General features: G+C 39.6%; 1 protein-coding gene across 1 annotated transcript in view; it reads right to left on the bottom strand.

The window, feature by feature from the left end:
- Positions 1-27,363, bottom strand: part of SLC25A21 (solute carrier family 25 member 21) — a 537,589-nt gene that overhangs the window by 49,243 nt on the left and 460,983 nt on the right. Inside the window, exons 5-7 of the mRNA XM_060098159.1 lie at positions 25,032-25,098; positions 10,307-10,366; positions 5,521-5,628 (exon numbers count right to left, since the gene is read on the bottom strand). Of these exons, the coding sequence (XP_059954142.1) occupies positions 5,521-5,628; positions 10,307-10,366; positions 25,032-25,098 (235 nt within the window). The remainder of the gene's footprint in view (positions 1-5,520; positions 5,629-10,306; positions 10,367-25,031; positions 25,099-27,363) is intronic.

Below are 27,363 nucleotides of genomic sequence, written 5' to 3'. Positions count from 1 at the left end.
CCCATCTATTTAGCATTTCACCACAGCTGGAAGCTGTAATTGACTGAAAAGGCTGAAAATGAGCTTAGTTCACAGCCTCCAGGTGAAGTGGCCCCGAAGGCTTGATCAAGAATCCACGTTCAATTTACATGACTATTCTGGAGGAAGAATATCTTGATTGTGGTAGAACTCTTTCCAAAGTGGCTTCAAATGTTTTTAGTTTCCTCTTGAACTTCTGCTGCTATATGCAAGTTATTTATAGCAAACAGGTACCCAACTACTATTGTTTATGATAACAGACCTGCATCTAAGTTTAAAGATCTTGTCAATAGGCACTGTAACTAGGCTGCCAGCCCTTAAGCCCTGATTAAGAATTCAGGCTGAATGGATTGCATTGGCAGTTGGGAACGACCTAAGGTGAACCATTGTTCAGTAAGCTGTTTCTGAGCCCACAACTGGGAGTCAGGTGTGACTGTTCATTGCAGCAATATCTCAAGATAGATCTGTCTCTAGTCAACCTTAAGGATTTATAAGATCAATTTGCATCTAGAAATAGTTACCATTGGTTGAGTGCCTATCATGTCGCACGCTCTGTGTTAAGACCTTTGGGTATACTATCACTTTTAAATTCTCATAAAAAGCCCGTCGTAATAATAACTACTAACACTTATTAAACCACCACTACATGACAGACTGTATTGACAGCTTTATATGCATGTCTCAACTAACCCTATTACACCATTTGATGTGGCCATTACTATTATCTTTCCCTAACAAAAGAGGAAACTGGGCTATGGTCAGAGTAGGAAGCAGGGGGCTGTCACAAAGTCAGTAACTTAGATGGCCCTGTGGGGCTTGTGTCTCTATCTCCTTATAGAAATACCTTGTTGTAATGTAGTTGGACTGATCACCATCATTTTACCACAGAGGGAACTGCAAGTAACTTGTTCAAGGCCATACTGTTAGGAAATGGTAAAGAGCTTGATGGGTATATCTCTCCGCAAACTCTTATGGGTTTTTGCTCCCCAAACCAACTGCCTTTCTGTTCTAGACAGCTTTGTTTATATATGTTCTTTGATAATTTGCACATAAGGTTTAAGCTCTTTGAGAAATTATAGGGCAGGAAAAAATGGGGGTTCCTGCTACTATAAATGAAGTACTAGAACCGGAATTACACAAGGTTGAGTCCTAAGATGGGTCAGCAAGTCATTCCCACCTGAATTAGCTGAGAAGATTCTCCCTGAAGTGGGTTTGACCCGGCAGAGCCATTAGAACATTTCTTTTGGATTACTTACTTTTCTTTATACGGTTCTGTATTTTCTAAATTTTCTATAGTGAGCAAGTGTTACCTTCTAATGTAAATGTTCACAGATAATACTGGATACATTCTCATGTTAAACATTCAAATGCACCAAGCTCTTCCCTTAAACTCTTATCTTCCTCTCCCCCCTTCCAGTCTCCTTTCCAGAGGCAGCCACAGTGAGAAGTTTGTATGAATTCCTCCAGACCTGCACTGTCTTCTAAGGACATCACCATCGACATGAGGCTACTGAGTGCTTGAAATGTCCTAGTTTAAACTGGAACGTGCTTATAAGCATAAAATACACACTAGATTTGAATATCCAGTATGAAAAAAGAGTGTAAAATATCTCATATAATTTGTTTATTGATTACATTTTGAAATGATAATATTTTGGATATACTGGGTTAAATAATATATAATTTAATTTCATCTGTTTCTTTTTACCTTTTTACATTTAGGTGGCACATGTTATATTTCTATTTTTGGACAGCACTGCTTGAGAGTCTAGATCATTTTTAGTACATCTGTACACTTATATGTACATACAGAAATAGGTAGTTTTTTGGTGTCTCCTAACATAAATATGCATTATCTATACATAATTAAAACTTTATACCAGAATTAAAACTTTTTTTCTTAAAAAAGGAAGCATAATCTTTAAATGCTTTAGGCATTAAATTAATTCCTAAAAAAAAAAAATTAATTCCTTTCTTCCTCCCTTTCTCTTCCTCTTCCTCTCCCCGCACCACCCACCATAGTTCTTGACAACCTACAAAGCCTCAGAGTGAAGAAAGTAATAATTATTCTTCGCCATACAGATGCTGAAGTGAGCGCACCTAACATTGTTTTGGATTAATTCAACACAGGTACAGATTAACAAAAGGGTATCACTTGTTGGATAAAAGGACGTGCTAGTCAATAGACGAAGGCTTTGGAGTTAATGAGCCCTCGACAAAAGAAAACAGCTGCACTTGCCCCAGATGACTGGTAGGTTTTTTAAAATGTCTAGATCTGAAATTTGCTATTCTTTTTTTCTTTTTAAAACATCTTTATTGGAGTATAATTTCTTTACAGTGGTGTGTTAGTTTCTGCTTTATAACAAAGTGAATCAGCTATACATATACATATATCCCCGTATCTCCTCCCCCTTGCGTCTCCCTCCCACCCTCCCTATCCCACCCCTCTAGGTGGTCACAAAGCTGATCTCCCTGTGCTACGCAGTTGCTTCCCACTAGCTATCTATTTTACGTTTGGTAGTGTATATATGTCCATGCCACTCTCTTACTTTGTCCCAGCTTACCCTTCCCCCTCCCCATGTCCTCAAGTCCATTCTCTGTCTGTGTCTTTATTCATGTCCTGCCCCTAGGTTCTTCAGAAACATTTTTTTTTTAGATTCCATATATATGTGTTAGCATATGGTATTTGTTTTTCTCTTTCTGACTTACTTCACTCTGTATGACAGTCTCTAGGTCCATCCACCTCACTACAAATAACTCAATTTCATTTCTTTTTATGGCTGAGTAATATTCCATTGTATATATGTGCCACATCTTCTTTATCCTTTCATCTGCTGATGGACACTTAGGTTGCTTCCATGGCCTGGCTATTGTAAATAGAGCTGCAATGAACATTGTGGCACATGACTCTTTTTGAATTATTTTTCAGGGTATTTTCAGGGTATACACCCAGTAATGGGATTGCTGGGTCATATGGTAGTTCTAATTTTAGTTTTTTGAGGAACCTCCATACTGTTCTCCATAGTGGCTGTATCAATTTACATTCCCACCAACAGTGCAAGAGGGTTCCTTTTTCTCCACACCTTCTCCAGCATTTACTGTTTGTAGATTTTTTGATGATGGCCATTCTTACTGGTGTGAGGTGATACCTCATTGTGGTTTTGATTTGCATTTCTCTAATGATTAGTGATGTTGAGCATCCTTTCATGTGTTTGTTGGCAATCTGTATATCTTCTTTGGAGAAATGTCTATTTAGATCTTCTGCCCATTTTTGGATTGGGTTGTTTGTTTTTTTGATATTGAGCTGCATGAGCTGCTTGTATATTTTGGAGATTAATCCTTTGTCAGTGTGAAATTTGCTATTCTTATCACGTCATTCCTTTCACTCAGATTTTTTTTGCAATAGGCATAGTCCCATGACCTTATGTTGGGTGACTGACTATGCACTAACTCCTTTTCAGTTTGATCAGTATCGGCACCCTTGACCAATAACGTGCCACCTCTGATCAGCTACTGAATCCTGATAGTTGCTGGAAACAAAATGCTGACATGTGTGACCTATGTGATCTCTGTTTTACCAAGTTCTGACTAGTTGAAGTAATATGACAAATATTTTATAGGGTACCTAATAGATTTTATTTTGTCTAAGTAAATATCTGATGATGAATCCAGTTCAGTGGATTCTGCAAAAGAAACGACCTCAAACAAGTTCCCCATCCTCCCCCACTTAGAAAAATGGCTGTATATACATAAACTATTTACACAGACCACACTCGTGTCAATGAACTAGGAGCACGTGCACATGTAGCATTCTTGTGTTGGGCTGGAAGGGTGTTTACCATGTTCTAGCAAGGCCTCAGCATGTGCAAAACATTAGCCGCTCTTACGTGGCCTCAGTGTAGAACCTCCCTGAGGGCAGAGGAGAGAAAAAGAACATCAGGCATGAGCAGGGCTGCTGTGATACTTGGTTCTTTTCATTCCTGTGAGTGCTTCTTGGTGCTCTGTCCCATTTGTTTTCCTCTGCTTACATGCTGTCTTGATAAAGGACTGCAGTTCGAAGGCCTGTGTATTCTTTTGCTCACTCCTTGCTGCCCCGAGACAAGCTTCCCAATGGGTAAAAATGGGACACTGAATTGGGAGCCCCAACTTTTCTTCTAGCTGGTAATTCTCCCAGCCAAATTTTCCTTGAGCAGATTCCATGGGGGCTGTCTTTAATGCTCCATATTGACAGGACATTTGAAAAGTGTTTCTTTTTATTTCTTCCTGGTCCTTGCTATCTTTACCCATCATTCAAGGAAGAATAGAGAAAAAGCAAAACAGAAACAGAGACTAGGGCAATACAGGAATTTTCAACCTTTTCTGAAGTGCTATATATCTCTGCAATTAAGACAATCTTTTGAAACTTAAAACAAAAAATCTTCCTTAATTAGGATTGACGTCCTCTGAGTAGATACCATCTGCTGTAGCAGCCCAACCCTGTCCTCCACAGCTCTTGGCAGTTACAGGTGAGTAGAGGCCCCTTCTCTGTTCCCACACCCCTGCTCAAGAAGCTGCCAGGGAGCTCTCAGGCAGTAGCAGCAGGCAGGAAGTGGGGTGGGAGTGAGGGGGGTCTCCACCCATTAGCAGATGCTTAAGAAGTAGGCAGGGGAACTTTTCTATGGAGAAATTCAGGTCAGCAGATACTCCAAACCAATTTATACCATGTGCTACCCAGTTGTGGAAGCAAATTCAAATGCTAAGAAAGGACCTGGACTGCCAATCCCCTTATTTTTTCCGTACCTTGGGCTTGGCACCCAAAAGAATAAAACAAGAACAGTTGGACTTGGTGGTTTAAAGGGAATTATTCGGCAACTTCAAGGAAGTGAAGGCAGCACAGACCAAGGCAAGCTGTCTTCATGGAACATCACGTACCAGTGACTAAATGTCAAGACCCATCATTGTCCAAGTGGTGATGTCTACACAGGTTTAGTAGTATGCTCATTCAGATTTAACCAAAAGACAAGCATGACAGATTATCAGAATCTTTGGGGGAGGGCAGTGTGTGGAGTCAGGGAAAGTGTGAGGTAATTTTACAAATGACTTCATAATTTTTTTTTAAAAGCACAGCAATATTATCATCCTAGTGGTTTTTGCTATAGTCTATTCTAGTAAAATGTGAAATAGAAGTTCTGCCAAAAGTACAGAAAACATTTCCAAACAAGTCATTATAGATTACATTACAACTCTAAAATAAAAATGTCTAAACATGTGTTTGTCTATTAGACTTTTTTTAAAATTAATTTTTATTGGAGTATGGTTGCTTTATGGTGTCCATCAGACTTTAGTGCATTTTTGTTAACGCTTTCCTTGTGGAAGAAATTTGACTTTTTCTTATGCTACTTCCTTAACAATAAGTTACTATGGCTTTAACAAGTGGCTACGGGCTGGGTTCATAATTTGACATTATATTCTGAAAAATAATTTTTATATTCCATCAACAACAGGAAAACATTAAATGATTACCTCTGTAAATTTGTTCCGATTGGCTTGCAAGCCAACTTTTACTACCTCAAAAGGGTTGACCACAATGGCTTCTGTTAGTCCAGATCCCAATCCAGCAATGATAAAGGTCTAGAAAAATTAAGTCAATCAATACTTTAAAACAAGTCATCATGTGTATGGGGTTAAACATCCTACTCATTACACTATGCAGCCGAATGTTATAATGAGAATGGAGAAACTCACATAAATGCACCGTATACCATTACTAAACAGCTTTAGATCTTGATTAGATGCTGACAATTCATGAAGAAGAAATTACAGAAGCCACAAACCACATCCTAACAATTCAAAATAAAATGTCAAAGCCCCATCAACAATGACTTTGTCCTTTAATGAAAAGAAAGGTTGTTTTACTTATTTAAGGTGGATACTAAAACATCTGCACATGTAACAACTAAAAGAGAGTTTGACTCAAAAAAGGAGAGCTTCATTTTTAAACATCTACTTAAATACATTTATTGAGCATATAAGAAATTCAAGGAGGAGAACCACAAATAAAATGCTTATAAAAAGCTAAATTTCAGGTAACCAAACAGTATAGCCAAAAATATTTAAATGTATAGCCATATTCTTAAGAGTCATTATTCTAGGAAATTAAGAAACAAAAAAAACAGTTTAAAATTAATCCTTTATCTGTCTTTTTATTTTTTATTTTTATTTTATTATTTTTTTTTTTCTTTTTTGTGGTATGCGGGCCTCTCACTGTTGTGGCCTCTCCCGTTGCGGAGCACAGGCTCCGGATGCGCCGGCCCAGCGGCCATGGCTCACGGGCCCAGCCGCTCCGCGGCATATGGGATCCCCCCAGACCGGGGCACGAACCCGTATCCCCTGCATCGGCAGGCGGACTCTCAACCACTGCGCCACCAGGGAGGCCCTATCTGTCTTTTTAAACTGATAATTGCCCTATTCTTCTAGAGCTAGAAGCTGAGGAATAAAAGTTGAGGTCAGAGATAAACAGGTTGTCTTGAAGGGCTCAGATAAAATCTAGCACATTTATCAAAAGGTGGCTGTGTATCAGGTTCTTATTTGTTATCTGTTAAGAACTTCTGCAGTAGGAAAGAACAATTTTCTAGAATTTTCCACTGAGTAGAATGCTTAAAGGATTTTCAGAAACTTTGAATCAAAAATAACCACAGGGTTTCCCTGGTGATGCAGTGGTTGAGAGTCCGCCTGCCGATGCAGGGGACACGGGTTCGTGCCCCGGTCCGGGAAGATCCCACATGCCGTGGAGCGGCTAGGCCCGTGAGCCATGGACACTGAGCCTGCGCGTCCGGAGCCTGTGCTCCGCAACGGGAGAGGCCACAACAGTGAGAGGCCCGTGTACCACAAACAAAACAAAACAAAACAAAACCCACAACTATTGAAACACACACACACACACACACAAACACACACAGCAGGAAAACAAAATGAAACAAAGCCTCAAACCTTCAAAACAGATGCTGAAAAAAATAATTCCTTGGTGCTGAAGCTCTAATTCCAGGGGAAGAGGTAATACTGTATACAACTAGGGGGGGAAAAAGTCAATGAAGAGTAAAGAAGAGAAGCTCTTATTCGGAGTCTCTAATTTATTCAGAGTAGGAGACTAAAAGAGAAAAGGGAGAAATGAATGTTCTATAACCTTAGAAGGGGAGGCAATGTGGAACCAGGGCAGGATCCAGAGCCAGGAGGTCTGGGTTTAGGTTCTGTTTTTGCCACTTTATTGGTTGCGTGACCAGAGATGCCATGTACAGTAGTTTGGGCACAAAGGTGCATGTGGAGGCTGAAATCAGCCTGCACCCTACTTGCCAAGCCAGAAAGGCATCAGTCAGGAGAAAGGGGCACCTTTTCATAATCCACACATAAACGCCGTGTGTGTTAGCTGCAGCTCTGTGTTTAAATCACTGAGTCTTTTAAAGAAGATGTGGTACATATATTCAATGGAATGTTACTCAGATATTAAAAAGAATGAAATAATGTCATTTGTAGCAACATGGATGGACATGGAGACTATCATACTAAGTGAAGTAAGTCAGACAGAGAAAGACAAATATCATATGATATCACTTACACACAGAATCTTAAAAAAATGATACAAATGAACTTATTTACAAAACAGACTCACAGACTTAGAGAACGAATTTATGGTTATGGGGGGGAGGTTAGGGGAGGGGGATAGATTGGGAGTTTGGGATTCACATGTACACACTGCTATATTTAAAATAAAATCCCTTTGCATGAAAAAAAAATCACTGTATCTTTTATAAGCCACTGTTTTCTAATCTGTAAAATGGAGACAACAATATCTAATCTTTGATTTAATAAGGTTATTATGAGGGTCAAAATAATGTGTGAAGGCCTTTTGTAAAGTGCTGTACAAAACCATTGTAACTGTTGCACGACGAGGAAGAATGGGATTGTATACAGATTCTAGGAGAGAGGGAATAACTAATGATGCTTTCCTTTCATGCCCCTTTATTACAATTTTAAACATATTTGTATAGGGTAACAGACAAAATATTTTATTCATTTACCTCAGACTTCCATCATGGAATCCAAAGGCAGAAAAAAAAATACTAGTCCCAAACTCTTCTGACTGAAAAAGCTAAAATCCAGATGTTCAAGTTTTTATTACTATATGCAATCTTCCAAGTAATTCATTTTTTTGTTCTTCTATAAAACTCAGCTACATTTGCTGTCAGAACTAGTGTTCAGCAGTCCCTTGTCAAAAGAATTGATCAGCTATCAGCAGATTATGTTACTCAGATTGTTCCAGAGACCAGCGGTAACTGTTGGGTCCCCAGCCTCCCAGGCTTTTCACGTGAGAGCACCAGGGGACATTTAATGGCTGTTTAAGTGTCTAGCTGTATCAAAAAGAAACTGTAATAAATGAGTTCAAGAAAAGAGAAAAACTGTATACAGTTTGCATGAATTCGGTGAGAGGAGCTGAAGTAGCCAAATGCTTTTCTGTTTGAATTCTCAAGACAGAAGTGCAGTCTCTCACATGGTACCAATGCTTGACACAGGATCAGCCACGGCCCTCTGGAAACTGTATTTTACTGTCCTTTGCTAGGAAGTTTTTTTTTTTTTTTAGAATTGGCTTCTTCTTTTTTTTTATTTGTTTTTTTATTTTTGGCTGCATTGGGTCTCCGTTGCTACGCGCGGGATTTCTCTAGTTGCAGAGATGGGCTACTCTTCATTGCAGTGCACAGGCTTCTCATTGTGGTGGCTTCTCTTGCTGCAGAGCATGGGCTCTAGGTGCGCGGGCTTCAGTAGTTGTGGCTCGCAGGCTCTAGAGCATAGGCTCAGTAGTTGTGGCGCACATGCTTAGTTGCTCCGCAGCATGCGGGATCTTCCCAGACCAGGGCTTGAACCCGTGTCCCCTGCATTGGCAGGCAGATTCTTAACCAGTGCGCCACCGGGGAAGCCCTGCTAGGAAGTTTTTAATCCTTTTTTTTTTTTTTTTTTGCGGTACGCGGGCCTCTCACTGTTGTGGCCTCTCCCGTTGCGGAGCACAGGCTCCGGACGCGCAGGCTCAGCGGCCATGGCTCACGGGCCCAGCCGCTCTGCAGAATGTGGGATCCTCCCGGACCGGGGCACGAACCCGTGTCCCCTGCATCGGCAGGCGGACTCTCAACCACTGCGCCACCAGGGAAGCCCTAATCCTCTTTTTAACAAGATGTTTTCAAAGTAAAGGGAGACAGTCAGGGAAGGCACTGAGGAATTTAAAAAAAGTCTCAGCTAATTTCAGGACTCGTGCTACCACTTCTCCTTCCATGAGAGGCCGCTTCACAGCCCCCCAGTAGGAGTCTGGACCAGAGGTTTCTTTGTCACAAAACAAAGTGACACTATTAGGTTTCTTAATTGGATCCTTCCTAGAAAGGGAGTATGTATGATTTTTTAAATAGCAGCTACTTCTTCTTAATGAATCTTTAGAAATAAAGTAATGAAAGAGTTGAAGCTCAGAACTCTGCCCCTCTGGCTGAGTTCTAAGGTTCATTCCAGCAGGTAAACTGGGGGGTTTTCCTGGACGTTGGAAGGCACATTGCCAATTGGAGGGCCAATACAGATTTAGTTTAGTTTAGTTTTGTTTTGCTTTGCAGGTTTGGGGGAGAAATTAGTGCACTGGCTCTCTCTGGGGCTCTCGCTGCACGCATATTGATAGAACCTATTTGGTCAATATTATTTAACTTGTTTTGTGAAAAGCAGCGAAATCACGAAGAAGGAAAGGAGTGGCATCGGCAAATGTTCAAATCACCAAATGACTTTCATGTAATAGTTGAGATGTATCATTGTAAGATCACTGTTCTCCCCAACTATAAAAGGCCCCTCAGCCTGCATCTGACCACAGAGTGACCTGAGGTCCTATACTTAATACAGCTTGAGCAAAAGCTGCAAAAGTGACCTGTTAGGAAATAATTTTAGGTACAGTGACTTTCACATAAATAGATATGTGCAGTATGTATGTAAACATACGCATGTTTTGGCTTCAAAAGAGTCTTTGACAAATGTACTCTTTATATTCTTGACCATATCTCATATGGGCCTTTCCACACATATCATTATTATCATAAATTCATCACTGGGAGCTATAAAATGGCCAAATTGTGAGTTATTAGGAAGATGGCTTTCAACAAGTAGCTGAACATTGAATAACTCCAATTCATATTTTAGTAGCTGAGCCTGGGGAATCAAAAGGGTTTTTGTTTCCAGATTTTGCTGTATGAAATAACACACACACTTAAGTATAATAAATACTCTCACTTACCAATGCTGGTGACAGTGACACATATCCTAGCAATTTCTTGTACTGCTCAAAGGTGAAAAACTGTGAAACAAAACCAAACCCAGAGATTTATAACAATTTCCTGCAACAAACCTTTTAATTGACTCAAATTTCTTTAGTAAATCATTATATTCACCAGCATTCTAAAAAATGATAAACCATCAGACACAGTTTTTAATCCAGTCTTGGGTAGTTGCTATTGAATCTTACTTGAACATTCACATTTTCAAATGCAGCTATAATAACCTACAGAAGAGCTGATGGAATCCTTTATAGCAGTAAATGAACCATACAGCTTCCATTTACCATGACCATTTTCAGTTTCCCCAGACATCAATAGACTCCTTTTTTATGGCAGCGATTCAAAATTATAGACATAGAGACCTGAAATCTTTGGTCTCCTATGTTTTCTCTATGGCCTGCTTTCCCAGTGAATGCCCAATTTTCTAACCCATTTGTAAAAGACATACACTTCTCAGCTTTAACTCGCATTTATACTGCTGTGTATCTCTACTGTTCTATGGGATTTCTAAACACTCAGTGATGATGAAGATGCCATGATAAACTAGGGAAGGACCCAACAAGGACATCTAGTCCATCCCCTGCCTGAAAGTAAGACTGTCCTCAACCTCAGTGAAGAAAGAGAGCTGCTTATTCCTCCCTTAAAAATCTGATGATGATGAAGATTTTGTTGGTTCCTTCAGTAGATGATGTTTAATATAATTTTCTCTGTAAATGGATTTCAATGGAGGCAAATCTAATCAATCACTTTGTATAATATGTTCCAAATAAAGTTTTCTCCTCTCTTTCTATATTATACATTTTGGACAACGATCTGCTTGAACATGATGGTTTGCTCCTGGGGTACTCTGTTAGGTAGCTACCAACATCACTGATAAAACACACTCTTAGGTCCTGCTGGGGTCTGATTCTCAAGACCTCAGAAATGGCCTGGGTATTTTATGGTCTTATATTGTCTTCTACTCTATTACTTTATAACCCAGTACTATGGGGCAAGAAATAAATATAGATTTGAGAGCCAAATAATATTCTGTTGTTAGAAAGAGGTAGTTCCATGTAAACATGGCTCTCATGAGTCTTTGGGCAGTTCCAGAGTCATTGCATCACCAGATAGATTGATTCTCTTGAAGACTCAGGAACTATTTTTGTGCTATGTTCCTTTAGACCAACTATGGATGTAGATTTCTGTAGAACAGGAATTCATTCATTCACTCATTCAACAAATATTTATTGGTTCTATGCACTGGGGATGCAGCAGTAAACAAAGAGAAACCCCTGCCTTCTTGGTCTAACATTCCAGTGGTTGGTGATAACCCTGAAACTATCCTAGTGTTCAAATAATACCATCAGGAGCCACAACACGTTTGATGAGAGATGCACTAGAAACGATTAAAAGGAAAAGGGTTACGATCTTGGGTTTAAAAAATAATTTATTTTTTCTTCCTTTTCATGGTCATCATCGTAATTATTCTTTGATAATCACCCTGTGTGGATTTTGACACAAGCAGCCCTAGGTTTGAATCCTGACTTAGCTATGGAGGCATAGCTTAACCTTTCTAACCCTGAAGAACACAAAACTTCTAGAGTAGTCCTTAAATAAGAGAACTTGAGTAAGATTTCTTGACATTCCTGGCACATAGGAGACTTTCAGAAAATCTTAGTTTCCATTTCCTTTCTTCACTTTGGATACTAAAGGAACCATTGATCCCTCATGTACATGTATCATTCATGAGAGCTTGCTGTGGTCTAGGAAACATGCTAAGGCCTTTGGATGTGCTACTGCATTTAATCCATACATCACCAGGTAACAGGTTAGAGTACAACCATGATTCCCACTTGTAGATACCTGTCCTGCAGCTAATGAATGGAAGGATTGAGATTTCTCCCTAAGTCTAACTCCAAAGCCTGGGTATGCTCTTAACCACTACACTACACTGTACTGCTCACTGCTGAGCCATGATTTTTAGTGGTTTGGGAAGAGGTTCTCTGTGCTAGAGTTTTCTTTCTGCTGAGGTCTTCTTGCCTTCCCTGACCTCGGAAGCTGAGTCCCTTAAGGCAGAAGATTTCAAACTTTTCTGACCACAATCTACTATTTACCATATTTACCATAATCTATTTACCCAGCACAGGTGCACATGCACATGTAGTACGCACTCATATTTATAACTGAAACAAAACATTGCTGTAAAACAATGTTTAGCTCTTCACTATGTGTAATGCATTCTGTTTCTACTCTATTTCATCAAAAAATTTTCTGGTGGACCACTACATCTAGTGACCCATCAAATTGATTTCAGGACTCACAGGTCATGACCCATACCTTGGAAACACTGCTCTAAGGGGTCTATGTGGGTTCGGGAAAGTTCTGGGAGATGATGGACCTCACAGAATCCCTCACTACCTTGTTCCTTTCCAGTGTGAGGATGCATTTTTTTTTCCTTCCATGACTTTCTGTCATGACATAGAATTAAGGAACAAACTGAGATCTCAAAGGAGAAGTGTGGGACATAGACTTGACCTGTCACTCTAAGCAATTCTCACAGGCAATTCCAAGTCTACACTTTGGGGCAATTCTAGGCTTTTCATTTCCCTATCTCTAACACTGTTTAAAAAAAACTACCACCAGCTGGTTGGTACTCAACAGCAGTCTGGCTGAAAGATTCTGGTGAATGGCTAGGATGAAGTGATTCAGGTTCCTGGGAATAAAGAAGCCTCACAGATCAGAGATAAGTTGCTAATGTATTAAATTCAAAAGTAATGAACAGGGACTCCCCTGGTGGCGCAGTGGATAAGACTATGCGCTCCCAATGCAGGGGGGCCTGCGTTCGATCCCTGGTCCGGGAGCTAGATCCCACACGCATGCTACAACTAGGAGTTTGCATGCCACAACTGAGGAGCCCGTGAGGTGCAACTAAGGAGCCCGCCTGCTGCAACTAACACCCAGCACAACCAAATAAATAAATAAATATTAAAGAAAAGTAGTGAACAATTTATATTACATATTCTAATAAGCAAATAGTGCTTCAAACTAAAAATTAAAAAATCTTGTTTTAATTTCTACCTTTGCAACAAAAGTCTAATTTACTGAATATAAAATAAAATATTATCTCAAGAAATGAAATAGTAAAATCTTTTAAAATGAATTTTCAATAATAGGAAATAACATAATGTCATTATAGTTTGAAACCAATATTAAATAAAAATATTCATTCATTCAACAAATATTTACTGGATGCCTCCCATGTGCAAAGCTTAGAAGACATTATATTACAACTATATTCTTAAGAACTAGTAGATTAGTTGTTACTTTAATTCCTTTCTGTACAGCACTACTCTTTTACTTCCTTCATGATATTGCTTTTTTTTTTTTTTTTTTTTTTCAGTACGCAGGCCTCTCACTGTTGTGGCCTCTCCCGTTGCGGAGCACAGGCTCTGGATGCGCAGGCTCAGCGGCCATGGCTCATGGGCCCAGCCGCTCCACGGCATGTGGGATCTTCCTGGACCAGGGCTCGAATTCGTGTCCCCTGCAGCAGCAGGCGGACTCTCTCTCAACCACTGTGCCACCAGGGAAGCCCCCTTCATGATATTTATTAATATTTCTCATCCACAACACTAGTTAGTGCAGAGATGTGATAAAGGTACCCTATCACATAAGACATGAGGTTACACTCTAAGGATGAAATTAGGTGGGTCAACGTGTAATAATGTTACCTACCTAGAGTCATGCAAATGTGTGACTAATGAGTTTTGAAAACATTCGTAGTCAGTCAAGGCTTTGGGAACCTTGAATATAAAATCTTGAATCCAAATTAATATGCTATATATAACCTATAAAGTGGAAGCTTGAAATTGGTAGTCTGGTTGGATTTATCCCAGGAAGAGGGGCTGGACCTTGGGGACAGGCTGTGTGGTCCCTGGAGAAGTGTCAAGTTGTGCTTCGGCAGGGGAGGTGGGTACAGTTTGCCTGGGTGACCCAGGCCTCCGGACGGCACTTACCCCTTTGCTTTCATCCACGCTCACTAAGCAGTCTGATCACTAAACTGACCACCCAGATCGTCTATTCTGGGAGGCAGTTAAATTACGTGGAAACAGTTTGATCCATTTGGGTTTTACTTTTAACAAGTGGGACCTGAGCAGTGCTCAGACTAGGGTTAACTATTCCGCAATACAGAGGCAAACACCTTCTGGGTACCCCTCTCAATACCTGTGCATTTCTTCTCTTTTTTTTTTTTGCATTACAATTTTTTTAAACATCTTTATTGGAATATAATTGCTTTACAATGGGGTGTTAGTTTCTGCTTTATAACAAAGTGAACTAGCTATACGTATACATAAATTCCCATATCCCCTCCCTCTTGCGTCTCCTTCCCACTCTCCCTATCGCACCCCTACAGGTGGTCACAAAGCACTGAGTTGATCTCCCTGTGCTATGTGGCTGCTTCCCACTAGCTATCTAGTTTACATTTGGTAGTATATATAAGTCGATGCCACTCTCTCACTTCATCCCAGCTTCCCCTTCCCCTTCCTCGTGTCCTCAAGTCCATTCTCTATGTCTGTATCTTTATCCCTGTCCTGCCCCTAGATTCTTCATAAACTTTTTTTTCTTTTTGAGATTCCATATATATGTATTAGCATACGGTATTTGTTTTTCTCTTTCTGACTTACTTCACTCTGTATGACAGACTCTAGATCCACCCATCTCACTAGAAATAACTCAATTTCATTTCTTTTTATGGCTGAGTAATATTCCATTGTATATATGTGCCACATCTTCTTTACCCATTCATCTATTGATGGACACTTATGTTGCTTCCATGTCCTGGTTATTGTAAATAGAGCTGCAATGAACATTGTGGTACATGACTCTTTTTGAATTATGGATTTCTCAGGGTATATGCCCAGTAGTGGGACTGTTGGGTCATATGGTAGTTCTATTTTTAGTTTTTTAAGGACCCTCCATACTGTTCCCCATAATGGCTGTACCAATTTACATTCCCACCAAGAGTGCAAGAGGGTTGCCTTTTCTCCACACTCTCTCCAGCATTTATTGTTTGTAGATTTTTTCATGACGGCCATTCTGACTGGTGTGAGGTGATACCTCATTGTAGTTTTGATTTGAATTTCTCTAATTATTAGTGATGTTGAGCATTCTTTCATATGTTTCTTGGCAATCTGTATATCTTCTTTGGAGAAATGTGTATTTAGGTCTTCTGCCCATTTTTGGATTGGGTTGTTTGCTTTTTTGATATTGAGCTGCATGAGCTGCTTGTTTATTTTAGAGATTAATCCTTTGTCAGTTGCTTCATTTGCAAATATTTTCTCCCATTCTGAGGGTTGTCTTTTGGTCTTGTTTATGGTTTCCTTTGCTGTGCAAAAGCTTTGAAGTTTCATTAGGTCCCATTTGTCTATTTTTGTTTTTATTTCCATTTCTATAGGCGGGGGGTCAAAAAGGATCTTGCTGTGATTTATGCCACAGAGAGTTCTGCCTAAGTTTCCCTCTAAGAGTTTTATAGTGTCTAGCCTTATATTTAGGTCTTTAATCCATTTTCAGTTTATTTTTGTGTATGGTGTTAGGGAGTGTTCTAATTTCATTCTTTTACATGTAGCTGTCCAGTTTTCCCAGCATCACTTATTGAAGAGGCTGTCTTTTCTCCATTGTATATTTTTGCCTCCTTTATCAAAAATAAGTTGACCATATGTGTGTGGGTTTATCTCTGGGCTTTCTATCCTGTTCAATTGATCTATCTTTCTGTTTTTGTGCCAGTACCATACTGTCTTGATTACTGAAGCTTTGTAGTATAGTCTGAAGTTAGGGAGCCTGATTCCTCCAGCTCCGTTTTTCTTTCTCAAGATTGCTTTGGCTATTCGGGATCTTTTGTGTTTCCATAGAAATTGTGAAATTTTTTGTTCTAGTTCTGTGAAAAATGCCATTGGTCATTTGATAGGGATTGCATTGAATCTGTAGATTGCTTTTTTTTTTTGTTTGTGGTACATGGGCCTCTCACTGTTGTGGCCTCTCCCGTTGTGGAGCACAGGCTCCAGACGCGCAGGCTCAGCGGCCAATGGCTCACGGGCCTAGCTGCTCCGCGGCATGTGGGATCTTCCCAGACCGGGGCACGAACCCATGTCCTCTGCATCGGCAGGCAGACTGTCAACCACTGCGCCACCAGGGAAGCCCTGTAGATTGCTTTGGGTAGTACAGTCATTTGCACAATGTTGATTCTTCCAATCCAAGAACATGGTATATCTCTCCATCTGTTTGTATCATCTTTAATATCTTTCATCAGTGTCATAGTTTTCTGCATGCAGGTCTTTTGTCTCCTTAGGTAGGTTTCTTCCTATATATTTTATTCTTTTTCTTGCAATGGTGAATGGGAGCGTTTCCTTAATTTCTCTTTCAGATTTTTCATCATTAGTATATAGGAATGTAAGAGAGTGCATTAATTTTGTATCCTGCTACTTTACCAAATTTATTGATTAGCTCTAGTAGTTTTCTGGTAGCATCTTTAGGATTCTCTATGTATAGTATCATGTCATCTGCAAACAGTGACAGCTTTACTTCTTCTTTTCCTATTTGGATTCCTTTTATTTCTTTTTCTTCTCTGATTGCTGTGGCTAAAACTTCCAAAACTACATTGAATAATAGTGGTGAGAGTGGGCAACCTTGTCTTCTTCCTGACCTTAGTGGAAATTTTTTCAGTTTTTCACCATTGAGAACGATGTTGCTGTGGCTTTGTCATATATGGCCTTTATTTTGTTGAGGTAAGTTCCCTCTATGCCTACTTTCTGGAGGGTTTTTATCATAAATGGGTGTTGAATTTTGTCAAAAGCTTTCTCTGCATCTACTGAGGTGATCATATGGTTTTTATCCTTCAATTTGTTAATATGGTTTATCACATTGCTTAATTTGCATATATTGAAGAATCCTTTCATTCCTGGGATAAACCCCACTTGATCGTGGTATGTGATCCTTTTAATGTGGTGTTGGATTCTGTTTGCTAGTATTTTGTTGAGGATTTTCTCATCTATGTTCATCAGTGCTATTGGCCTGTAGTTTTCTTTCTTTGTGACATCTTCGTCTGGTTTTGGTATCAGGGTGATGGTGGCCTCATAGAATGACTTTGGGAATGTTCCTCCCTCTGCTATATTTTGGAAGAGTTTGAGAAGGATAGGTGTTAGCTCTTCTCTAAATGTTTGATAGAATTCACCTGTGAAGCCATCTGGTCCTGGGTGGTTTGTTGGAAGATTTTTAAATCACAGTTTCAATTTCAGTGCTTGTGATTGGTCTGTTTATACTTTCTATTTCTTCATGCTTCAGTCTCGGAAGGTTGTGCTTTTCTAAGAATGTGTCCATTTCTTCTAGGTTGTCCATTTCATTGGCATATAGTTGCTTGTAGTAATCTCTCATGATCCTTTGTATTTCTTCAGTGTCATTTGTTATTTCTCCTTTTTCGTTTCTAATTCTACGGATTTGAGTCTTCTCTGATTTTTCTTGATGAGTCTGGCTAATGGTTTATCAATTCTGATTATTTTCTCAAAGAACTAGCTTTTAGCTTTACTGATCTTTGCTATCATTTCCTTCATTTCTTTTTCATTTATTTCTGATCTGATCCATATGATTTCTTTCCTTCTGCTAACTTTGGGGTTTTTGTTCTTCTTTCTTTAACTGCTTTAGGTGTAAGGTTAGGTTGTTTATCTGAGATGTTTTTTGTTTCTTGAGGTAGGATTGTATTGCTATAAACTTCCCTCTTAGAACTGCTTTTGCTGCATCCCATTGGTTTTGGATTGTTGTGTTTTATTGTCATTTGCTTCTAGGTATTTTCTGATTTCCTCTTTGATTTCTTCAGTGGTCTCTTGGTTATAAAGTAGTGTATTGTTTAGCCTAAATGTGTTTGTGTTTTTTACAGATTTTTTCCTGTAATTGATATCTAGTCTCATAGCATTGTGGTCACAAAAAATACTTGATACAATTTCAATTTTCTGAAATTTAACAAGGCTTAATTTATGGCCAAAAATATGATCTATCCTGGAGAATGTTCCATGAGCACTTGAGAAGAAAGTGTATTCTGTTGTTTTTAGATGGAAAGTCCTATATATATCAATTAAGTCCATCTTGTTTAATGTATCATTTAAAGCTTGTGTTTCCTTATTTATTTTCATTTTGGATGAGCTGTCCATTGGTGAAAGTGGGGTGTTAAAGTCCCCTACTATGATTGTGTTACTGTCGATTTCCCTTTTTATGGCTGTTAGCATTTGCCTTATATATTGAGGTGTTCCTATGTTGGGTGTATAAATATTTACAATTGTTATATCTTCTTCTTGGATTGATCCCTTGATCATTATGTGGTGTCCTTCTTTCTCTCTTGCAATAGTCTTTATTTTAAAGTCTATTTTGTCTGATATGAGAATTGCTACTCCAGCTTTCTTTCAATTTCCATTTGCATGGAATATCTTTTTCCATCCCCTCACTTTCAGTCTGTATGTGTCCCTAGGTCTGAAGTGGGTCTCTGTAGACAGCATATGTACGGGTCTTGTTTTTGTATCCATTCAGCCACTCTAGGTCTTTGGTTGGAGCATTTAATCCATTTACATTTAAGGTAATTATCGATATGTATGTTCCTATTACCATTTTCTTAATTGTTTTGGGTTTTTTTTTATTGTAGGTCTTTTCCTTCTCTTGTGTTTCCTGCGTAGAGAAGTTACTTCAGCATTTGTTGTAAAGCTGGTTTGGTGGTGCTGAATTATCTTAGCTTTTGCTTGCCTGTAAAGGTTTTAAGTTCTCTGTCAAATCTGAATGAGATCCTTGCTGGGTAGAATACTCTTGGTTGTAGGTTTTTCCCTTTCATCACTTTAAACATGTCCTGCCACTCCCTTCTGGCTTGCAGAGTTTCTGCTGAAATATCAGCTGTTAACCTTATGGGGATTCTCTTGTATGTTATTTGTTGCTTTTCCCTTGCTGCTTTTAATATTTTTCCTTTGTATTTAATTTTTGATAGTTTGATTAATATGTGTCTTGGCATGTTTCTCCTTGGATTTATTCTGTATGGGACTCTCTGCATTTCCTGGACTTGATTAACCATTTCCTTTCCCATTATAGGGAAGTTTTCAACTATAATCTCTTCAAATATTTTCTCAGTCCCTTTCTTTTTCTCTTCTTCTTGTGGGACCCATATAATTCAAATGTTGGTGCATTTAATGTTGTCCCAGAGGTCTCTGAGACTGTCCTCAATTCTTTTCATTCTTTTTTCTTTATTCTGCTCTGTTGTAATTATTTCCACTATTTCACTGACCCTTTCTTCTGCCTCAGTTATTCTGCTACTGATTCCTTCTAGAGAATTTTTAATTTCATTTATTGTGTTGTTCATCATTGTTTGTTTGCTCTTTAGTTCTTCTAGGTCCTTGGTAAACGTTTCTTGTACTTTCTCCATTCTATTTCCAAGATTTTGGATCATCTTTACTATCATTACTCTGAATTGTTTTTCAGGTAGACTGCCTATTTCCTCTTCATTTGTTTGGTCTGGTGGGTTTTTACCTTGCTCCTTCATCTGCTGTGTGTCTCTCTGTCTTCTCATTTTGCTTATCTCACTGTGTTTGGGGTCTCCTTTTCGCAGACTGCAGGTTTGTAGTTCCCGTTGTTTTTGGTGTCTGACCCCAGTGGCTAAGGTTGGTTCAGTGGGTTGTGTAGGCTTTTTGGTGGCAGGGACTAGTGCGTGTTCTGGTGGATGAGGCTGGATCTTGTCTTTCTGGTGGGTAGGACTGCGTCCGTTGGTGTGTTTTGGGATGTCTGTGACCTTATTATGATTTTAGGCAGCCTCTCTGCTAATGGGTGGGGTTGTGTTCCTGTGTTGCTAGTTGTTTGGAATAGGGTGTCCTGCACTGTAACTTGCTGATCGTTGAGTGGAGCTGGGTCTTAGCACTGAGATGGAGATCTCTGGGAGAGCTTTCACTGTTTGATATTATGTGAAGCCGGGTGGTCTCTGGTGAACCAATGTCCTGAACTCGGCTCCCCCACCTCAGAGGCACAGACCTGACACCAGGCTGGAGCACCAAGACCCTGTCAGCCACACGTCTCAGAAGAAAAGGGAGAAAAAAAGAAAGAAAGAAAGAAATAATAAAATAAAATAAAGTTATTAAAATAAAGAATAATTATTAAAAATTAAAAAGCAATAAAAAAAGAAGAAAAAAAAATGAAAGAATGAAGAGAGCAACCAAACCAAAAAACAAATCCACCAATGATAACAAGCCCTAAAAAGTATAGTAAAAAAACAAAACAAAACAAAAAAAACAACACAGACAGACAGGACCTAGGACAAATGGTAAAAGCAAAGCTATACAGACAGAACCACACAATGAAGCATACACATACACACTCACAAATAGACAAAAAGGAAAAAACATATATATCGTTGCTCCCAAAGTCCACTGCCTTAATTTTGGGATGATTCGTTGTCTGTTCAGGTATTCCACAGATGCAGGGTACATCAAGTTGATTGTGGAGATTTAATCCGCTGCTCCTGAGGCTGCTGGGAGAGATTTCCCTTTCTCTTCTTTATTTGCACATCTCCTGGGGTTCAGCTTTGCATTGGCCCCACCTCTCTGTGTAGGTCGCCTGAGGGCATCTGTTCCTGCCCAGACAGGATGGGGTTAAGTAGCAGCTGATTAGGGGGATTTGTTCACTCAGGCTGGGGGGAGGGAGGGGTACGGAATGTGGGGCGAGCCTGCAGCGGCAGAGGCTGGCGTGACGTTGCACCAGCCTGAGGCCCGCCATGTGTTCTCCTGGGGAAGTTGTCCCTGGATCGCGGGACCCTGGCAGTGGCGGGCTGCACAGGCTCCCAGGAGGGGAGGTGTGGACAGTGATCTGTGCTTGTACACAGGCTTCTTGGTGGCTGCAGCAGCAGCCTTAGCATCTCATGCCCGTCTCTGGGGTCCTCACTGATAGCCACAGCCCGCGCCCATCTCTGGAGCTCATTTAGGTGGTGTTCTGAATCCTCTCTCCTCGTGCACCCTGAAACAATGGTCTCTTGCCTCTTAGGCAAGTCTAGACTTTTCCCGGACTCCCTCACGGCTAGCTGTGGCGCACTAGCCCCCTTCACGACGTGTTCACGCAGCCGACCCCAGTCCTCTCCCTGGGACCTGACCTCTGAAGCCTGAGCCTCATCTCCCAGCCCCCGACCACCCCGGCAGGTGAGCAAACAAGCCTCTCGGGCTGGTGAGTGCTGGTCGGCACTGATCCTCCGTGCGGAAATCTCTCCACTTTGCCCTCTGCTCCCCTGTTGCTGCGCTCTCCTCCGTGGCTCCGAAGCTTCCCCCTCGCCACTCCCCATCTCCGCCAGTGAAGGGGCTTCCTAGTGTGTGGAAACTTTTCCTCCTTCACAGCTCCCTCCCACTGGTGCAGGTCCCATCCCTATTCTTTGTCTCTGTTTTTTCTTTTTTCTTTTGCCCTACCAAGGTACTTGGGGAGTTTCTTGCCTTTTGGGAAGTCTGAGGTCTTCTGCCAGCGTTCAGTAGGTGTTCTCTAGGAGTTGTTCCACATGTAGATGTATTTCTGATGTATTTGTGGGGAGGAAGGTGATCTCCATGTCTTACTCTTCTGCCATCTTGAAGGTCTCTTTCACCCTGTGCATTTTGAGGTCTCCCAGTTTGGCTGGTGGGAACAGACACTGCTCCCAGCCCCACATGACTGCCCAGAGCTGATCCCTCGAATCCTTTAGACGACTGTTTCCAGCCCTTGCTCGTTTCCTCATATGTGCTCAGGTCAGCTGAATACTTGAGGCGTCCCTCTGCAGACCTTAGTGTCTCTCTCTGTGCAGCTCTCTCCTTCTCTGGTGCTATGGCCTGCGAACTCTAGGTGCCTTGCCCTCCCTGGCCTCTCACCTCCTTCTCAACCCAGGGAGTCCACTTGTTGAGGGAGTCAACTGGACTTCTCCTGTGTGTCCCTGGAAACTCTCTCAAGCCAGTGAGCTGGGGCAATCCATAGGGCTCATCTCATTTGTTTTCCATCTCAGGTATGACTCTCCCTCCTTGTCTTATGTCCAGTGTCTTAAAAATTGTGGTTTCATATATGTTGTTCATTTTCTGTTCTTGCTGTTTCAGGTAGGAGAGAAAATCTGGTCCCTGTGACTTCATCTTGGCTGGAAATACAGTGATGAATAAATAGACTTCACAGTATATCAGTATAATCTTTCATGAGTTTGGTTAGCATTAAGCAGTCCTTGAGAATCTGACCATGGAATAATGGTGTTCCTGGACCTGTGAAGCTCAAGACTAGATCCTGGAACCTGGCACGTTGTTCCTGCCATCCCTGAGTAAACAGCTGGTCTCTTTCTGAGGTCTTCATTTCCTTTTGCTAACTACAATACTAATTCTGTCTTCATTTGTGAAAGGGGAAGTTTCACTTATTTAGCATAAATGAATCTTATTATTTTAATGATGAATCTCATTTCAAAGAATAAAGTACAGAAAAAACAACATTATCTGTTTCTAGGCATTGTCTGTTTATATACACACACACACATAATATTCAGAGAGCATATATACATATGTATGTGTATGTATATATCTATGGTCTCTAAATATTTTTTCAAAGTAAACTTCGATGACATACAATGAAGCAGTTTATGATGTATGAAACGGTTGCAATCAGATGATCATTTTCCTCACAAATCCTAAGATAAAGTATCTATAAAATGAGTGCTTTCATAAATTGTATTGAAAAACTAGTGCTATCCATCTGGCAAAGATACACTAAACTCGAAGTTATACTTAAAAAGCCAACGTACTTACCATATGTCTCAATAATTTTAAGGTAAAATCTACTTGAAACAACATGTCTGGGACACATACACCATATCCAGTTGCCCAAAAGTTCATCTGTTAACCATTGTTCTGGCAGGGAGCACTGCTTTTTTTAAGTAGAGACTAATTCAGTTTTGTAAAGCTCAAGTTTTTTTTTTTTTCTTCTGTAAAAGACTGTTCAACATTGATAAACCTTAATCCTCTTAAAGTTTAAATTGTCTCCAACATACAGTATTAAGAAAAAATATTCCATGGAAAACTAATTATAGTTTACTTTATTTATACACGTAAAACTGAACAAATGAATATATTATTCCATGGAGACAAAGTGACTTTCCTTTTGAACAGGAACTATGCTCTGTTTGTTTACTTGGGCAATCTTTTATCAAGTGAAGCCATTTCATAATTCAACTCAGCCCTCTTGTGTACTTTGGTGAACTTTTTCCAGATTGTCTATTGCGATTCAGATCCTTTTCTTTTCTTTTTTTGATTCAGATCCTTATAATCAAATTTGTATTGAAGTAATAATATAAAATCACAAAAACTATGGCAATGAAGAGGATGAATTTACAGAGAAAGCATGTTTTAAAGCTTTGCTTTCTGAATTCTAGACCTGAATTAAATCCTATTAAATCACCATTTTCACAGGATGTAAAAGTTTGGTGTCTGTGTATATATGTTGGGGTTTTTTTAATCATAATTTTTAACTCAGTCACCCTCTTAATTAACTGATATAAGTATATAAGCTGTTTTTCTTACCTTTCAGGAATGTTGGGAATACAAATTGAGTAATGTATGTGAAAAAAGCTTTATGTCATTAGCTGGAAAGGAAGTCTTTCAGTCTAAGTTTATGTTATCCTTATTATGGAAAGACAAAGCCATATTTGGTGATGTCAGTGGTGTGGGGGGAGGGGCAATGCCAGTCAGAGCCACTGGGATCAGGACTTTTGTCTGAAAGAACTTATAAAAGTGCAATCAGATTTAGTTCTTTCTCCCCGGAGGTCCTGCTAGATCTCCATGTTCTTATCCAGATACTGAACCAGCAGGTAGTACATAAACGTCCATAGTTATAAGATTATGCAGAAGCCCCATAGCACAGGGAGATCAGCTTGGTGCTTTGTGACCACCTAGAGGGGTGGGATAGGGAGGGTGGGAGGGAGACGCAAGAGGGAGGAGATATGGGGATATATGTATATGTATAGCTGATTCATTTTGTTATACAGCAGAAACTAACACCCCATTGTAAAGCAATTATACTCCAATAAAGATGTTTAAAAAAAAAAGAATGGAAATCAGTGTAGTGGAAGTAATGATTTTGTGAAAACCAGAATAGAGAATTTTAACAGAGGAGACCAGGGGGAAAAATGAAGTTAGCACACCAAATAAATGTGCTATATGAGAATCATACACAAAGAAATATAATGTTTTAGTGTGCTCTGTTCATAAAATGAGACTGATTTAAGGAGAAAGGCTTTTCTACCTCGCCTCTCTCCTCTCCTCTCCCTCTCTCTTTCTTTAATAATTATTGCTCCAAAGGCAAAGTTATAAATTGCCTTGAGAAAAAGTCCAAGCTCTTTTGTGGCTGCTGTGGTTTGATTACATGAATTTCATTCACCACTGTGCTTTTTGTATAATTTCCCCATTAGAAGGGAATGCCTTTACCTGGAAAAAAAATCCACAAATCAATATAGCAATATTTGAGAGACTGACCAAGTCTAATTATGATAAAAATTGTTACAATTTTAAAAATTTAAGATTTTTTAAAATTTTAGAAGTTTTAGGATTTTATGTTTAATTTCCATTAAGTCCCATAGTTTACAGTGGGATGTGTTGATGCTGAAGTTCTTACTACAGTCTATTTTCAGTTGGTGGGAAGGCATACAATGTTTACCTTCACTGCTCTTTTTGGTGTTTCAGCCAAGATGGGTGGCAGAATTCCCTTGTAAAAACCGAACAACCTATTGGAGAAATAAAAAGATTTATATAAGTAAGGGAATTAGGAAACAGGTGATTGTGCCATTGTTTATGGGTAAAGCAACTAATCTTAAAGTATTCCCAATTATTCAATGTAGCACATCAGTCATGAAATCTTCCTTTGTTTTAATTCTAAAGTGAAGAGATTATGAATTCTACATCTATATACTATGACATTCAGAAGAGGAATAAATGATACTGAGACTGGAACCCCTTAGGTAAGTTGCTAAACATAATCATGAGTTGTACGTTAAAGCTAAAGTCAGCCCTCCTTAATCTAAGGAATCTTGAATTTATTTCCCCAGTTGTGTGGTTGGTAGTAGCCTCAAGCTGTCTACCGTCTTGCATCTCCTCCCTGTGGTCACCAAATGAGGTTAGTGCTATACCTAAGCCCACTAGACTGAAACTTCTGAGGCTAACCAGGTGATGAAAACCTCGATTTTAGGTTTACTAACACAGGGGAACTAACAAACTCTATGGCTGTGGAACTAGGGCTCCCAGCTCTGTCCTGAATTAGTCATAATTTTTTTAACTTTCTTGGTGGAGATGGAAGGAGGTCAGGGAGGGCTAATTACAGGGACATATGTTGCTGACAGAAGAAATGTCAAACTCCCCTGCTGATATGCAATCTCACAAGGCATGGGACAGCTATTGTTGCCAATATTGAGAGACTCATGGTTACATATTCAGACATTTTTAGGAAAAAAAAGAATGAGTGCCATATGCTTATGATAAGTTTTATAAAAAGTCACCACTTACTTCTCATTAAAATTTAAGATTCAAAATTTTATATTTGTCTGTCCTGGAATCTTTACATATATATATGCTATACCCTCATTTAAACCTGAAAATATTTCAACAGAAGAGAATATTCTGCATAATTTTCTGAGACAATCAGTTTCCCTGGTGAACCCATAAGTGGCTACAGATAAAGGCAGGACTCAACATGTTCCTATTTTAGGATATACATATAATATCCTAGAGAAAGCTGGAGCTTCTCTGATTGACCCATCAAACTTCACTCCAGCTCCCTTATTTGGGTTCTGCTTCTAGCTGAGCTTCTGGAACAATAACATTAAGAATTTATTCAGATTAACCCACTGAGCCACCCAATCCAACATGGTGACCTCTTGCTCTTCCTCGATTCACTGGCTTACACAGCACCCTTCAGTGAGGGAAGCAAAAGGATTTTCTTACAGCTTTTAATTGTTAGTTCCTTGAGGGCTAGGTGTGCACTACAGTGCTTATCCCAGAGTGTTTGTGTGTGTGTGTGTGCACGCATGTGTATGTAACCAGGACACAAATATTTGTTAAGATTATGGATTTTAAGAAGAGGAAGAAAGGAATCAAATGATCCCCTGATGTGGGCTTATTTTGCCCACTATTTTCAACCTAATGAATAGTACTAGCATTTGTATATAGGAAGTAAAGCAGAATCTGCTTTGAAGAACTATGGGAATTCATGAATTCCCCCCACCTCCTTTCCATTCCAACTACTGATGCCTGAAATTCACTTGTAAAACGTAAATACTCTTTGTCATTTAAATTTCATTATAAATTAATTATTATATAATTTTCAGCATGAGAGTGACTAAGCATAGGTTTGGTCTTCCTAAAAGATAAATGTGATTTTCCTGAATAGAAGTTCTATATTTATAATAAAAGACATTATTAGTTCTGTTCTTCTTGGGCTGATTTTTTCCCATCTGGAAGATTATGTCTGGTTATGGGGGGAAACAAAGAAGAACATTTAAGTAAGTAAAGCTTTTAGGACAGAGTGTCCTGATTAATAGAGGTACTTGAAATCCCATACAATGGAGAACAGATATAGGTTGAACAGTTGCTCAGCCTGGAGAAGAAAGAGCTTAGGGACAAACATGATGGATCTTTTGAAAAATGAGCATGTAGGAAAGAGATTAGACTTTTCTGTTTGTTTCCAGGTGGTAGAACTAGGACCAACAGGTTCAAGCAACAAGGAAAGACACATTTTTGGCTCAGTGGGAGCTTAATACAAGGAAGTACTTCTAATAATCTGAACTATCTGAAGATAGAATGGACTCTTGAAAAGTGTGAGTTCCTTTTGGTATGTGGTCAAGTGGTCTGGATGGCCACTCATCATGGATGCCAGAAATGGACACAGCAATGAAAGGATTTGAGGGACCTCAAGCTTGGTTTACTCCAATCCTCAGATTTTGTTATTCTAAGAAAAAGAACAAGAAGACATGGGAAAGCACTTTTCTGAAGAGACA

The sequence above is a fragment of the Mesoplodon densirostris genome, chromosome 4, assembly GCF_025265405.1.
Source record: "Mesoplodon densirostris isolate mMesDen1 chromosome 4, mMesDen1 primary haplotype, whole genome shotgun sequence".
Taxonomy (NCBI): domain Eukaryota; kingdom Metazoa; phylum Chordata; class Mammalia; order Artiodactyla; family Ziphiidae; genus Mesoplodon; species Mesoplodon densirostris.
Note: the sequence above shows the minus strand (reverse complement) of the source record. Positions and strands in the feature narration are given on the sequence as shown.